The following is a 15,794-nucleotide window of genomic DNA, read 5'->3' as shown; positions in this document are numbered from 1 at the left end:
AGCAGGGCAGGCCCGGCTCTGCGCCCCAGCAGATGACTGAGGCTCACGATGATCTCAGATTTTAAAAATAAATATGAATAAATATATCCCAAGCATCCTGTTAAGAGAATAAGCGGCAAACAGAAAAGACCTTCCGGGTATAAAGACGCCAGTGCACCCACAGACACCTGCAGGAGACCCTCTGCCCACCACCTGCCAGAGGCACTGAAGGGAGTTTGTCAGGTGGCGAGGGGCAGGGACACGGGGAGAGCCAGGCCCACAAGGGCCAGGAGGGTGGGCACTGGCCCCCAGGCAGAGGCAGAAGCCCTGCAGGCACTGGGTAGGGTCTCTCTTTAAATTAAGACATTATTGGGGTCACCAGAAGAGAGGGGAAGAAAGGCACACAGACCCTGCTGGGACCCTGACGGGCAGGTGGGGAAGGCCTGGCCGGGGAGGAGTCACCCTGGGCCTCCGCCCACTGTTCCACAACCCCCCTGGGCCCCCAGAACTTCCCATCCACCACCTGAGGAGGCACGGCTGAGGGGTCTCCTCGGTTACCGAGTAGAGGAAGAAATCAAGCTTCCAGGGTCCCAAGGAGGACAGGGAACTGGGCAGTCACCAGCCCTGCACTGTGCAAAGAGCGTTCATCAGCCTGCTTCAGGGGAGGGGTCCCCAGGCATCACTGGGAGGGCGCCAGGACCCAGCTCCCTGTGGGTCTGCCTGGGGCAGCCGCGGCTCAGCTGGCCCAGGACTTCCGGTTCTCAGGGTTCTTGGGGCTCCTGTCGGACTTGGCCAGAGCAGCTGTCAGTGAAGCCAAATTGCTGGCAGAGCCCGAGAGGGTGGCACTCCGGCGGGCCTCAGAGGCGCCCTGTGGCCGGAGCCCTGTGCTGCGCCTCCGCCCAGCACCTGTGGCCCTGCGCACCCGGCCGGGCCTCACCAGCAGCCCGTAGCCGGGGTTGCACTTGAAGTACTGCTTCCCACCAATGGAGCCGTCATTCTTTCCTGCAGGGGAAAGGAGAAGGTGGCATCATGGAGAGGCGCCCCGTGCTGCTGACACCCGTCACCTCCCTGCGTCCCCAAGACTGCCTCTACCTGGTGCTACACTCAGGTCCTGCTCAGGCAGTTTCCAGGCACCCCTGATCTAGCAGGAACCAGGGCATGGGGTGACTGCCACCTGGGGCAGCAAGCAATGGTCACCAGGGACAGGCAACCCCAGCCCTGTGGCCTCAGGTGACAGGCCCTGCGGAGGACACGGTGAGGCCCAGGTGTAGACACACTATAGGAGAGCCAGCCCCTCCAGGCACACAGGTAACTGCACCTGAGTGATGAAGCAGAAGTGGCAGGTGGTGCCAGGAAGGACTTTGCCCTGAGTCTACTGAGTGGAAACCAGCAAACAGCTATGTGATAGCTCAGCGGTCATGCCTGATGTGCCCAGAGGGCAACCAGAACACACCTCAGGGTCTGCCCCACCTGGCCAAGGGGAGCAAGAGCTCCGCAGGTCTGTCTGGACCCCTCCCCACCTGCCTCTGCCTGGTGGCTGCAGCAGCTGTGCTCAAGCCACACAATCAACCCCCAGGCCTGCTCTGGGGACGATCAGCTCCCGGCCTCTTTCCCCAGCTCTGCCTCCCCCTTTCCACTCACCAGTGCTGGAGCTGGTTCATGGGGATGGCTCAGTCTGGCTGGCCCGTGAGGCCCAGCCCTGGCGTGTGGCTGAGGTCTCCACCTGCACCTCAGCTCCCTGAGCATCCAAAGCAGAGCCCTCCTGACTCGGTCAGGGACCCCTCAGCTAGCCTGTCATCACGCCAGACTCTCATCCCTGACTCTCCTGATGGCCACCCAGCCCTCTGTTCTCTGGCTGTGGCTCCCACCTGCCCTCACTAGGGGCCCTCTCGGCCTGGATGGTCACAAACCTCCCCTGCCTGGCTGCTCCACATCCCAAGCTTCCCATCACTCTACTCCCAAGCAGGGCCACAGAATCAGGGTGACGGTGGCCGGCCCTTGCACCCAACCCTACCTCGAGGCTCACACACTTGGGCCCTTGGCTGCAACTGCCCTGCCTGACCCTGACCCAGGCCACGGTTCCACTTCTCCCCTCCACGCAGCCATTTGCTCTCTTGCTTAGTATATGAAACTGTGAACCCTTAAATAAACCTCTTCTCCTTTACAGTTGTTCCAGTTGGCTCCTTTAAGTCACAGCAGTGAAAAAGCTGACTAAAACAGAAATTGGTACTGAGAAGTGAGGTTGTTGCTGTGACAAACCTGACCGTGTGGTTCAGAAGCTTTTTGAGTTTTTTGGAACTGGTAGGAGAAATTTTGAGCAGTGCAAGCTGGAAATGCTTTAGGTCGTTGTAAGCAGAGCTTAATAGCTGATTCTGGTGGGAGCTCAGAAGACCAGAATGCCAATAGGACTCTGGACTATGAAGACAGAGCTCAAGAGGGTTCAGAGGAAGAGGAGGACACTGTTGGTAACTGTACTAGCGGCCGTTTGTGTTATGTTCTGGCTGAGAAACTGTTTGCATTTTGCCTGTTTCCTGAGACTTTCTCTGAGGCTGATTTTAGAAGCTTCTTAATCTGGTGGAAGAAATGTCTAGGCAGCTTAGCATTCAGGTGGTGGCATGGATATTGTTGGCGGCTTTCAGCCAAATTTATTGTGAAAATCAGGAGCAGAAAGCAGAGCAGAAAGATGTGGAAAAAGTGAACTTGAAAAGCCAGAGTAAAACTAGGGCTAAGAAAGCTGCAGTTGTTGAAGATACTGGCGCCACTACACAGTACTGAAGACTGCCTAGGGACAATGAGAAGAGCGGCTTGAGGGCACGTAGGGAGCTGGCAAGAACATCAGCTCTCCAGCTCAAGGGAGTCAAAGTGAGAATTCTCTTGAGAAGGGACCAATGAGGCACCCTTCTCGCACAAGGGGGCCTAGGAAGTTTTTCAACGTGCTCAGCCACCCAGACACTCGGAGGCTGCTGCAACCAGGGCCCCTGGAGGCTTGGCTACTGCTGGAGATGGTGGCAGACCTTGGCATCAACCACAGGAATGCAGGATGCTGGAGTTAGGGGGTCACGGAAGCTTCCACCAAGAATTCAAAGGCAGGCCTGGGAGGCCAGGCAAACTGCAGCAAGGTGGGAGCCCCTGCAGGTACCCCCAGAAAAATCAAACTGGAGATGTGAGGAGAAAGCGAAAGCTGCAGTGGAGACCCCCGAGATTAAGAAATGCCAGTAACGTGGGACATCGTCTTAGGAAAGCTGCAGGAATCGAGCAGAGATGAGCCAACAGGAAGGTCACTTGGGCTGCAACAAATAAGACCACAGGTGGACTACACAGCCCTTTGGAAAGAACATCACGATGCCACGTGCTCCAGGTGCTAACATGGAGCTACAGGACCTGTTTGCCCAGCAGGATCTCAGTCTTGCTTTGGTCCTATCCCTTCTTTCTATGGCCCTATTTTTGCTAATGGAAATGTTTACTCTGTACCATTATATATTGGATACTTGTAAACTGTATTTAGTTTTATAAGCACTCACGATGTGAGATTGCCTTGAGCCTCAGAAAAGACTTTGAACTTGAACTTTGAGCAATCTCAGAACTGTTGACTATGGAAACTCTTGGAAATGGACTAAATGTATTTTGCATTGTCAGATGAGTGTGAGCTTTGTGGGGGCCAGGGGCACAATGTTATGAGTTAGATATGAGATGTCCCCCAAAATCTCATGTACAGACAACGCAAGAAGGTTCAGAGGAGAAATGACTGGGCTGTAAGAGTCTTAACCCAATCAGTGATTTAATCCCCTGACAGGGATTAACTGAGTGGTAACTGGAGTGGTGGGTGTGGTGGAGGAGGTGGGCATTAGGCGTGGCTTTGGGTATGTATTTGTTTCTGGTGAGTGGAGTCTGTTTCTTGATCACCATGTGAGCTGCTTCCCTCTGCCACACTCTTCCACCATGATGTCCTGCCTCACCTTGAGGAATGAAGCCAGGCTCTTATGGACTGAGACCTCTGAAACTGTGAACCCCTAAATAAACCTCTTCTCCTTCACAGTTGTTTTAGTTGGGTCCTTTTAGTCACGCCAGTGAAAAAGCTGACTAAAACAGTACATAAAATATCCCCTATTAACCACCCTCCTCTAATCCTTTATTACATTTTATTTTCTTCATAGCATTTATTACTATCAAAATTTTATGTTTACTAAGTAATTTTATTCCCTCGAAATTAAAGGTGGTGGCACATGCCAGCAAGCTCAGCAACTCAGGATCACAGGTTCAAGGCCAGCCTCAGCAATTTAGTGAGGCCCTCAACAACTTAATGAGACCCCGACTCAAAATAAGCAATACAAAAAGCTGGGGTGTAAAGCACCCCTGAGTTTAATCCCCAGAACAAAATGAATACAAAATTTTTTTTAAAATTCAAGTCATTAGATCAGGGACTTTGTTTTATTCACCGAGGTATGTCTGGAATTTAGTAACTAGAACACAGTATTTGTAACTATTGGTTGATGGATTATTTGCTAATACTGTGTTAATTCTTGAGTTCAACTGCAGATATGAATTCTTTCAGATTTTCCCTTGCCATGGAATTCCAAAAGTTTTCCTGCCTGGGCTACATTCACCTTCTTGGAACACTTCCAATTCAAGCTACTGCCTGCATATTATTTTTAAAGAAAGTGAGGGACATCACAGGGAAGCACAGAGGCCCCCAGACACAAGTCATCACCAGTGGGTCTGCAGCCAGGGAGGGCCTGGGCAGCTGCCCTGGGCTGACCCACTGCTGGCCTGAGGAGAGTCCACCCCACCGTGCTAGGACCCAACCCAGCCAGCAAGCTGGGTCCCTCTGGGTGAGGATCCAGAGGCAGCAGAGAGGGTGGGCACCCTCCTGCAGGCCATGGACTCAGAGCACAGTGGCTTCTCGGACCCACCACTGAGCTCCCAGGCAGTGCTTTCTGTGGGGTCCAGACACTGCCCGGCCTCGCCATGCTCTCCCTTGCTGCTCCCGGGCTACTCCATCCCCTGCTTCCCCAGCCACCCCGAGGACCAGAGGGACCAGCTGCTTAGGCCTCATCCTACCCTCTGGCTCTCCTGGGAGGGAGGTCAATGTGCCGCTATTGGGAACAGCCTGGCAGGCCTCAAAATGCTGAGCCAACCCCTGGCACCCCGAGAGACTGAAAAATCAGAGTCCACCAGACATTTCCCAAGCACCCACATCCATGTCCATGGCAGCCCACACAGCAGACACAAACAGGAAGCAGGGGCCTAGCCAATGACACACTCGGAAAGGAGCCAGACTAGAAGGCCACCTTCTGCATGGTTCTCTGTACACACAAATCTGGGCTAGGACCTTCATATAAATCTAGAGAAAAACCACAGATTCATGGTCACTGTGGCTGGGGTTGGAGTGGCTGCCTGGTCACATGGTCTCTCCCGGGGATGATGAGCATGTTTTAAATTACTTTTTGGTGATGGCTGCACACCTGTAAATGTGTCCACGTCACTGAGCCACAGCTCTTTTTATCAGTGCTGGGGACCTCATGCACACTATCCAACACTCTACCACTGAACTTACCCTAGCAGCCTTTAAAAATTTTTATTTTGAGACAAGTTCTCGCCAAGTCCCCAGTCTAGCCTCAAATGTGTGATCCTCCTACCTCAGCCTCCCAAGAAGCTGGACTTGTGAGCAAGCACCACTGAGTGTACACTTTAAATGGGTGAAGCTCATGGTATACAAACTGCTTCCCAATAAAGCTGTTTAAAACAATATTGAAAAGACTCCTGAAGGACCAATGCGCCCTCAAGTCCAGACTCTGCTGTTCTCATTACTTCTAAGATCTGCAACTCTATCACACAATTCAAGAGCCTGCAGTGGATCTCATGTCCCCTTGTCGTCACCTCATCCAGAGCTCCCAACCTGTGGACTGAGGCCAGGAAGTCTCAGGAATGACCAGGAGGAACCCAGGAGCCAGGCATCGAGCATGGTGCTTACCAAATGAGACTCTTCTATTTCAAAAGCAGATGCTTCTCTAACTTAAAAGAAAAAGTGCATCTAAAGCTGGGTGCGATGGCATGCCCCCTACTCCTCGCTACTCAGAGGCTGAGACACGGGGTCATGTGAGGTCAGCCTGGGCAACATAGTGAGACCCTGTTCTCAAAAAAAAAAAGCATTTAAAACCATTACCAAGTTTATAGTAGCTTTCTGTGACTGTCTTGGGTTTCTTAGGAAGTTCAAGGTTAAACAAGAAAACATATCTAGTGAAAATTCCTAACTTCAAACAGCTGCAGCTGGGCGCCCAGCACCTCCCGAGTGCCTCCACCCAGGGAGCCACCTCCTGTGCCTGCACCACCCACCTGAAGGCAGGTCCAGCTCCACACCGATCCACGTCCCCTCCTGGAAGTCGGCAGGCCCGATGTACCTAACGACACCGGTCTTGTTGGTGCCCACGGCAACGTACTCCCCCTCTTTGAGCCACTCGGGGACCTCGTTGGTTTCCTCAGAGTCAGAGGCCACTTCTGGAGTCCCCAGGGCCTGCCCCCCAGTGTCACCACACCCTCCTGAGGCCAGCAGGTCCTCCTCGATCCCAGAGCCACCGCCCAGCATGCACGTGAATGACTTCAGCTCTGAGGTCCGCACCTTCTGGATCCTGAATGGGGACGCAGGTGCCAACAATGGGGCGTCAGGGAGCAATGGGGCCCTGGAGGCCTCAGGGTCCCTGCTGGAGGCAGCGGGAGGAGGCTGGGCAGTGGGCTCCTCACAGCCTGGTGGGTGGCTCTGTGCACAGGAGGGAAAGGCCAGCCCAGTCTCCAGGGCAGCCTGGCTCGGCACTGGTGGAGAACCAGGCGTCTGGCCAACAGGGACAGCAGCATCCAGGCCAAGGCTGAGTGCATCGGAGAGGGTGGCAGTGGAGACGCTGTGAGAGAAGTAGCCGCTGGAGGCCTCGCTCAGGGGGCTGGGGGGGCCATCCTGCCCTTCTGGAGCCTGGGTGGCCACAGCAGCAGGAGGTGGGGAAGGCACGTTGGCTGGTTTCTCAGAGATCTTCATCCCAGGAGCTGCCATCTGTGCCGCAGTCTCAGAGGCCACGCCAGGCCCAAGGATCCCTTGCTGGACCTACGGTGGGACGGGGAAGCACCAATTAGAACAGGGAGGTGGCACCATGCCCAACACAAGCCAAGGGTGCCACCCCTCAAACATGGCAGCCTACTGAGGAACAGGGCCTGGCTCTGGGCAGGACAGCCCTGGCCCCGGGACAGCCTGTGTCTGCCTGGCACAGGTCAACCCTGGTCTGCACACGGCTGCTCCTGCTAAGCCACATGGCACAGGCCCTGCCCCTTGCACCTTATGCAAACAGGTGCTCGTCCCTGCCACCCAGAGTCAGGGCAGGAGGCAGAGCCCCTTGCTAGAGAGAGCAGCACACTAAGACCATGCTGCACCCATCAGGCCACACGGCCTCCCACGCTGGGGTGGTGACTTCGACACTGTGGACACAGATCCTCCTCCCACTGTGACCAGCCTCACAAGGCGATGGGGAGAAGCACTGAAGAGGCCGGAAGAACACTTCCTCCAGCAAAATCCAAGTGATGATCTCATCAGAGGGTCTGAAAACACTCAGCAGCTCAGGCACCAGCAGGAGCTGACCCCTGGCTGGGAGTCAGGAAAGAGGAGGACTGAGTCTGCCTGCTGGTCTGGCCCTTTCTCCCAGAAGCTGTTTTTCTGGCTGCTGTAGAAGCCAGGGCCATGTAGGGGGCGGGGGTCAGGAGCCTCTAATTCTGGAACAAAGACCAGAGGAGCCGCTGGAAGACAGAGCCCATGGTGGCTGGGCCAGCCTCTCCCCTTCACATGGCTCCCAAGTCCCCAGCAGAAGACACACACAAAGCCAGGTCTCATAGGGCATCTTAACAGCCACCATTTGTCCAGATCCCAGTTTCCAAGCTGTGGGAATGGGGAATGACACGGGGTGGGTGGTATTTAGAAAAGAAATATGTTTTCCAATATTTATGGAAAAATTATTTATATTACAGGAATGGGCATTCCCCATTTGAAATACAGGATTTATTTGAACTGGGAAATGGCTGAGATCTATGAGTCTCTTACAGTTACTTGGCTTAACTCAGCAATTTGATAAATCATGCATTTTCCCATGGGTTGTCATCTATTCCTGTTTCCAGGGGCCTTCTCTCCCCACCAGGCGCACTTTCAGGGGACGAAATTAACGGCACCTCCTGAGATTAACAGCCCATTTTTGTGATGGATCTCTGGGCTGCAAAATTTACTCAATCCAACAGATCAATAACTGTCACCATCATAAATACCCTAAAAGATTAGGCAATCCTTCAATCATTTTTCTTTTGCAACTTGTACATGTTTTATTTATTCTTTTCTATTTTAGTTTTAATATAACTGATCATGTGGGGAAGAATACATGAACTAGGAGAGGGCAGAAGCAGAACAGCCACTGTGGTCCTTCCCACATGCTGACCAGCTCCACGCCTGGCTGCTCAGGGTCAGCCAGGGGCCTGGGGTGGTCCAGGGTGGTCCAGAGACGCTGCTGCAGCTTATAGGCATTACCCCAACGGTGCTGCAGGTATCACCAAGGAAGGGCTGGCAGGAAGTGTAGCATGTTGATTTTACACCAAGGCCCAGAAGGGCTGAAGGGTTATCCAAGGCCCCCAGGAAAGGAGAAGGCTGGGATTAGAAGTCAGATGTGAAGCAACCACAAAGAGACCAGAGAAGGCAGAGGGTGGCTGACAGCGTCCTCAGTCCTCACACCACCTCTAGTGCTGCTCCACTGAACCGTGGTGCATGGGAGACTTGAAGTCCAGCTGCCATCTTTGGATTTTACCTCTACCATTAAGGGAGGCTTTTCCAGAGACTTCTGTGAAAGCTGGAGTTGACAAAGCCACCAGAGGAGCTGCAGAAACTGGGTAGGTGGCTGTCCTCACCAGCAAGGCCCTGCTCTTCCTGCCATTGGCTGGGCATCCCCACTGGCTCAGCAATATGACAGCTGCATTCTCAGGGAGAAGACACGCGGTACTGCCCATAGGGCAATGCGTGACACCGAGCAGCAATGGAGTGCAATGAACGGGCCTTAGGAAGCAAGGGAATGCCTGGAGGTGTGAAGCTTCTCTCAAATCGCTGGGCCTTTTCTGCTGTTCTTTTAATAAATAAAATTTCCCTATGAAGATGCAGCATTTCCTAAGAGAATGAAGGCACAGTGGGAGAAGACAGCTTCGCTGCTCCTGAGATCACAAGTGCTGTTGATCTGTGGGAGATCATGAGAGACTATTTGCTCCAGCTTAGCATTAGTCTGTTCACGCTGATTCCATGAATCAGAATGAAATGTAGAACTGAGAATTAAGCAAACACTCAGAGAAGGAGACTGTTCTGTTTATAGAACCCCCTCTGCTGAGCAGCAGGCTCTTACAGCACAGACGACACAGGTTCAGCAACCACATGATTAGCAGGTTGGAAACAGAAAGAGCCACAAGGAAGGGCAGAGGGAGAGACGGCGACCTGTGTTGGAGTTAATTATCAAAATGGGAACACATGGGAAAGAAGTGCCAGTAGGCGACAACATGCAAGGGTCAGGGCCACCGCTGTAACAGGGGCAGCCTGGCCCTAGCGACTCACCTGCTCTGTCCTGGTCTCCCGGGCACTGGGGAAGGCTGACTGTACCAGGATCCGGGGCGCTGGCTGAGGAGACAAGCACACTGTGAGGGAGCTGGAAAATGGGGACAAGACCTGTCCTGGGAGCAGGTCTTCCCTGGATAGCCTGGAGTGCCACGAGAGGATGCCTGGGGGAACTTCATACACCTGGCCAGACGGGTGCCTGGTGTCGCAGAAGAGGCCCCAGAGGAGGCAACTAGGCAGCAAGCCATCCAGTCAGGGAGCACGCCCAGCCAGCAGCAGGTAGTGCAGGCAGCATGCCCATGCTCCCTGTCCCATATGACACACCACTGATCGAGGACCGTGCTGTGCAGACAGGTGTGAGACTGCACATGCAGAACTAACTGGTCTCAGGAGAGACCCAGAAAGACTCCAGGCAGGAGCTGGAAGCCACCCCCCAATGGATGGCAATGTGCATCAAGGAAGCAGGACAGAAGGAAGCCAGTCTGGCTGCAGCAGAGAGAGCAGGGGCAACATGCAGGAGACCTCACTGCCTGAAACCAACCCAGCCAGGTGACTAAAGGGGGTCACCTGATTCCTGAGCAAAGCAAGTAGAAGACACTGAAAGTCAGGCTAATCTGGCAGTGAAATGCAAACCGACTAGAGAATTTAAAGCCCAAGGAGAAGAATCAGTAACAAGGGTCCCGAGCAGAGCAGGTGTGAGGTGAGAGCCTGAACTGATGTAGAAAAGCAACAGCACAACAAGAAAGGACGTGGTCACCACGGACACACGACCCAAGGAACATAAAGAAAAAAGATCAAAAAATAACAAGAGTCAGGCTAAGGAAAAGAAGTCAGGAGGAAGAACTAGAATTAAAAATTTGTCTTGTAGCTGCTGGATTTAAGACGAAGTGGGAGTGAGAGGAGATGAGTCAATGCGATCATCTCTGGAAGAAACCAGGCTCCACCATTCCTGCTGTTAGCTGCTCACCAGCCTCTGGTTCCTCCCAGGTCCCCCTAAGATGCTGGATGGAGCCAGCTCTGCATGCTGAGCCCTACAGTGAGACCCATCTTGGCAGGGTGGGTGCAGACAGGCTAATGACTGCTGGTCCCTGCTCCCTCACAGACTCCCTTCTGTAAGTGTCTTTGTTCTGCCCTAAGCCATCCATACGGTTGAGACTGACAGACAGGTCCACTGGCCTAAGCAATGCCCGTCTTCCCTCGACCTGGACCCAAACTTGCCTGAAGGGAGAAGAGCTCAGCTGGACCAAGAGGGCCCACTCAGCAGGGTGTTAACCTGAGTCCACAGCCAGTGTGGGGAGGGCACTGGCACTCATGCCATGGGCAGGTTTGAAGACCAGGCTATCAGGAACTGATTCTGCTGAAGTGAGGAAGCAGGAGCAGGATTTGAGGCAGGGCACAGAGGGGAGGGGACCGAGGAGACTGCAGAGAGGGAACCCCGAAGGATGGAAGGCACACACACTATCCCGCCAACACCGGGGAGCTACTGTGTGGTTGAAGGTGGGAGAGTGGGCTCGGAGGCTGTTTCAGAAAGGCAGGAGGGAGGGAGGGGGCCTGTAGCAGGCCACTGCAGCTGCCTCCATCCCCTGGCCAGCATCCCACCTCTCTCCCCACCCAGCTCCTCTCCCTCTCTGCACTCCGCAGCCCAGTCTACCACGGGCTTCCTGACAGTCCAGAAAGCGTCCAGCACACACCTTCCACTCCACCCAGTCCTGGGGTTGGGGCTGGTGGCTCTGTTTTTTGTTTTTTCCCACAGTGTCTAAAGTTCCCCTGCAAACTGGAAGGTAAACATTTAGAGTACATTTCTTAGTAAAGGAAGAACGAAGTTTCACATGCTTAGACTCTAAAATACTTAAATTCTTCAGTTAGACTGAACTTAAAATAGGTAAGACTGTGGGTGACCATTTCTACCAAGATAAAGCGTACTCCTTAGGAGCATAAAAATATAGAAACCCTACCAAGTATGACACACTCCTTCCCCTTTAAACAGAACACTGAAGCACAATTTATGCTTTTCCTTATTACTCAGGGTGATTATGCAATCCAGTAGATAACTTAATAAATATCTGTTGAGATCAATTTAAGACCAGACTGGATGTGACGCTGGTTCTGATTCTTGACACGGTTCTCCAGGGCTTGAATGCACAGAACCTTGTACCAGTGCCACGAGCAGCACAGACGCCAGCCAGGCCTGCACTGGGCAGTCTGGGGGACTCGGAAGCAAATAACTAAGAAAAGGGATGCAATGAACCGCTGGATGGAAGTGTTGAAAGCAGAGGAAGGAATCAAACAGATGCGTCCTTAACACCTGCAGGGGTGGCTGCAGGTGGAAAAGCAAACAGAAATGGAAGTTCAGACGGAAAGGCGACTAATGCTTAGAAACACCTGGCTGTGCTGGCAGGCCGTCAAAGACAGCACCCAGGGTGACGGGGGAGAGGGGAAGGCATGTGTGTGTGTGTGTGTGCGGGGCCCAGCAGTACAAGACCTTCAGTGTTTGGCAATGGCCTCCAATGCATTCAGCAACCTCTTTAAGGTTGTCTACAAGGTATGCTGGAATCTTAACCATGCCATTTCTCCACACGTAAGAACTAAAGTTTCCAAATGCTTGTTTGCATTTTAATGCTTTTTACACTCCTGTGCAGGCATCGCCTCTATTTCAGGAGCACAAAACATTTCGATCGTAAGTTCATTAATCCTTATGACACATCTGGTAACTATTAATAAAAATGACTGCAAAGTATTCTGCAGCTATAAATATCATGGAGAAGTCCCACGAGGCAAGCAAATATATTATCTCCACTCCACACGACAAAACCTCGGCTCACACAGCACTCGCCTGCAGAGTAGCACACTCAGGAGATGGGACAAGTCCTCCGTTGCCACCAGATTGCCAGGTGCACGGGGTCCTACTAGGGCTGAGGACAGCAGGCCCCACAGCAAACAGCTTAGAGACTGCAGGGAAATGGTGACAGTCCCTTCTCGGGTCAATCTCACCATCTGTTAGCTCTAACTTCCACATCCACCCGAGGCGAGGCGAGGCGAGGCGAGGCGAGGCTCGGAGTTTCATGACCTGGCATAAAGGCCGTTTTGGACCTTTCCAACTAGAAGAACGACATCCCCATGGCTGTGCCCTGCCCTGCTCATCACCCTCCCCACTCCCTGGCATGCACTGCTTTCCCGACTTCGGGAATCAGGCCCACCTGGCAAACATCCCTTCACCTGTAAGTCTCAGCTCCGGCACGACCCAGCCTTGCCGAAGGCAGGGAGAGGGCCCGCTCCCCAGACACACGTGACAGCCTCAGCAGAATATTCTGTGTGTCTGCATCTGTGGCTCTCAGGGAGCCTCTCAACCCTGACCTCTGACAGGCAGGAATAGGTCTCACACGTCCACCCAGACACAAGGTCCCGGCTGAATGCTTCTCAAATGAAGAAACCAGCCATCTGGGTGATTACTTAACAAGGGACACAAACAAGGATTGGTACAGATAGAATGTGGGAAAAAGAGACCTTTTGAAATTTGGGCGAATGTTAGGTAAAGGGGGTTGAAGGGGAAAAAAAAAAATCACTTCAAAACTTTCCCAACACCAAATTTTCTGATGCATTTTTTTCTTGTTTGAAAATAAACCTTTCTAAATAATCACCCAATACTTTGAATTTGGTCAATTTTGAATGTCATTTTTAATTTTATATTTTTAATATAATCCTTTTTTAAAAGCACTAACCAGTGATTTAAATCCAATTATAGGAAATTATTTTTATGATAAGAGATGTAAGATTTTATTTTTTTGCTACAAATAATCAAGAACTAACCTCTTATTTTCCTGCTGCTACAGTGGGGAAAAGAGAAGCAATAAAAAGCAAGCAGCGCATGTAACAAAATACCTCCCAGTCTTCAAAAGTGTCCTGACGGAAGTGGGTAAAAATCCGACATACAAGATTAACTAAAGATCAAGACTAAGCAATGATCAACAGATGGATACTTTTGAAAGGTTATGTTCTTTGGGAGTTAGGTGGTCCTGAGGAAGAAGGGAAACGGCAGGTTGGTGGGGGTGGGCTGCTGGAGCTTCCTGCCGGCCCAGGGCCAGGCAGAGCCATTGAAGATGTATCCTCAGTGCCTGGTTCCTGCCTTCTGCTTCGTGATTCCAGGAGCCAGGCTGACCCAGGTGGTGTCAGCCGTGATGACACCAACATTTCTGTCCCTCTGGCAGCTATGTTTCTCATTTTAAGTGGGGAATCCAGCATTCTGATACATCGGTTCCTCATTAGTGAAAACCCAATCACATCTGGGGATGCACATCTGGAAGGTGGAGATTTATATGAATTCTCTAAGCAACGTCACCCAGGAGGCAGACTGATGGCCATCTGCTGGATTTCACTGGAGACACCGTTACCCTGCCTGCCACTTGCCAGTTTCAATCAGCACATCACAGTATAGATGTATAAGGCACAGGAAGGTGGCTTCAGATTCCTGACCACAACTGCAATCCCTCTGAGGCTTTTATACACATCCACATACATTCCGTTTCATCTTCCTTGAACCCACCTTCCACTCTACTGCCAGAGGGAGCTTTCCCACAAACTTGACCTTGACACACTCTGCTTCACAACTGTCAATGATTCCACGTCGCCCACAGGGAATGATTTCAGAAAGGAAATGTGGATGAGTCCTGCTCAGTATATTTTTGTAGTAGGGCTGGTTCTGCCTTATACTTAATTTGCTCTACAAATACTTGATCATTTTTAAACATATACCTGGTTTTTATTTTCTGTTTGTTTTGCGAGGGGAAGGGATGTTGGTACTGGTGATTGAACCCAAAGACTACATCCCTGTACCCTTTTGACATAGGGTCTCAAGTTGCCTAGACTGGCCTTGAACTTGTGATCCTCCTGCCTCAGCCTCCTGAAATCTCTTATGATCACATTTGTGCTTTAAATCTTGCTTTATGAATATAAATCTCAATTCTATCACTCACCAGGCTCTGAACTTGATGAAAGTGCTTAACATACCTGAGTCTCAAGTGTCCTCAACAAGGGTTGCATCATGATATGGCAGTAACTGACAGCATGTAGTGACTGACTTAAAACACAGTCAATGTGACTAAAGTAGTAAATTTATTATTTTATTTAATTTTAATAAAATGCAAATTTAAAAACTAAAGTGCTTTTAAGTATCTTTGGGATAACTTGGGCATATACATCTACTTTTTCAACTGCAAATCTTATAAACTCTAATTGCAGATTAAGTATGTCCAAAGAAAATTTAGCATCTGAATTGGAATGTGCCAGAAATGTAGAATACATGCCTGGCTTATAGGTCTTTGTATCTTAATAGTCTCTTTTTATATTGACTATAGGTTGATATAATACTTTGAATGCTTCAGATTCAAAAATCATATTAAAATTAATCTTATATATTTTCTTTTTAGTGTCTTAGATGAGTCTACTAGGAATCTTTAAATGACACACAGGCCACATCAGATTCCTACTGGGCGGCGGTGGCCATGGCCAAACTGCACCTGTGCTGAGGCTGCATCTGAAACCCCTGGCGTGGCTCCAGCACACAGCACGTGTTCAGCTCCTCTGCAAAGCACTATAGCTATTTCAGCTTCACTGAGAGTTTATGCACTATCTTTCAAGGTATTTCTTCTTTTTCCTTCTTAGATTTTTATTTATTTTAAACTAATACACAAAAGCAAAAATTATATATATTTGTGGGGTATCCAGGTATTTTGGTACATGTATACATTTATGTACTGTTTGAATCAAGTTTAAATATGTTTATCTCCTCAAACTCCATCTTTATGGTGAGAACATTCAAACTCCTTTCTTCTGACTTTTTGAAACACAGAGTTACATCTTTTTTTTTTTTTTTTTTTTTTTTTTTGTGGTGCTGGGGATTGAACCAGAGCCTTATGCTTGCAAGGCAAGCACTCTACCAACTGAGCTATCTCCCCAGCCCCAAGTTACAACTATTTTGAAAGAGGATGTAACATTGACTTCATCCAAAAAGATGGACATCAGTGTTTCCAGTATCCACGAAAGATGAAGGATGTTTCCAAAAATCACAGAATGTTTATCTAAAAGCCTTAAAAACAGGGTCTAAATCCAGCCTGATGCTTGCTACTGTGCCCTGAGAGTTAAGAAATGGCTTTTACATTTCTAAGGTTTGAAAGAAATCAAAAGAAAAATTGTAATGTGAGAATTATGT

General features: G+C 50.7%; 1 protein-coding gene across 1 annotated transcript in view; it reads right to left on the bottom strand.

Annotated features, from left to right (window-relative positions):
• KIF13B (kinesin family member 13B) overlaps positions 1–15,794 on the bottom strand; it is a 156,616-nt gene continuing 140,822 nt past the window's right edge. Inside the window, 3 exon segments of the mRNA XM_079139992.1 lie at positions 1–981; positions 6,313–7,069; positions 9,590–9,652. Of these exon segments, the coding sequence (XP_078996118.1) occupies positions 716–981; positions 6,313–7,069; positions 9,590–9,652 (1,086 nt within the window). The 3' untranslated portion in view covers positions 1–715.

The sequence above is a fragment of the Sciurus vulgaris genome, assembly GCF_902686455.1.
Source record: "Sciurus vulgaris genome assembly, chromosome: 5".
Lineage (NCBI taxonomy): Eukaryota > Metazoa > Chordata > Mammalia > Rodentia > Sciuridae > Sciurus > Sciurus vulgaris.
The sequence above is the reverse complement of the archived record's forward strand: the minus strand, read 5'-3'. Positions and strand labels throughout refer to the sequence as shown.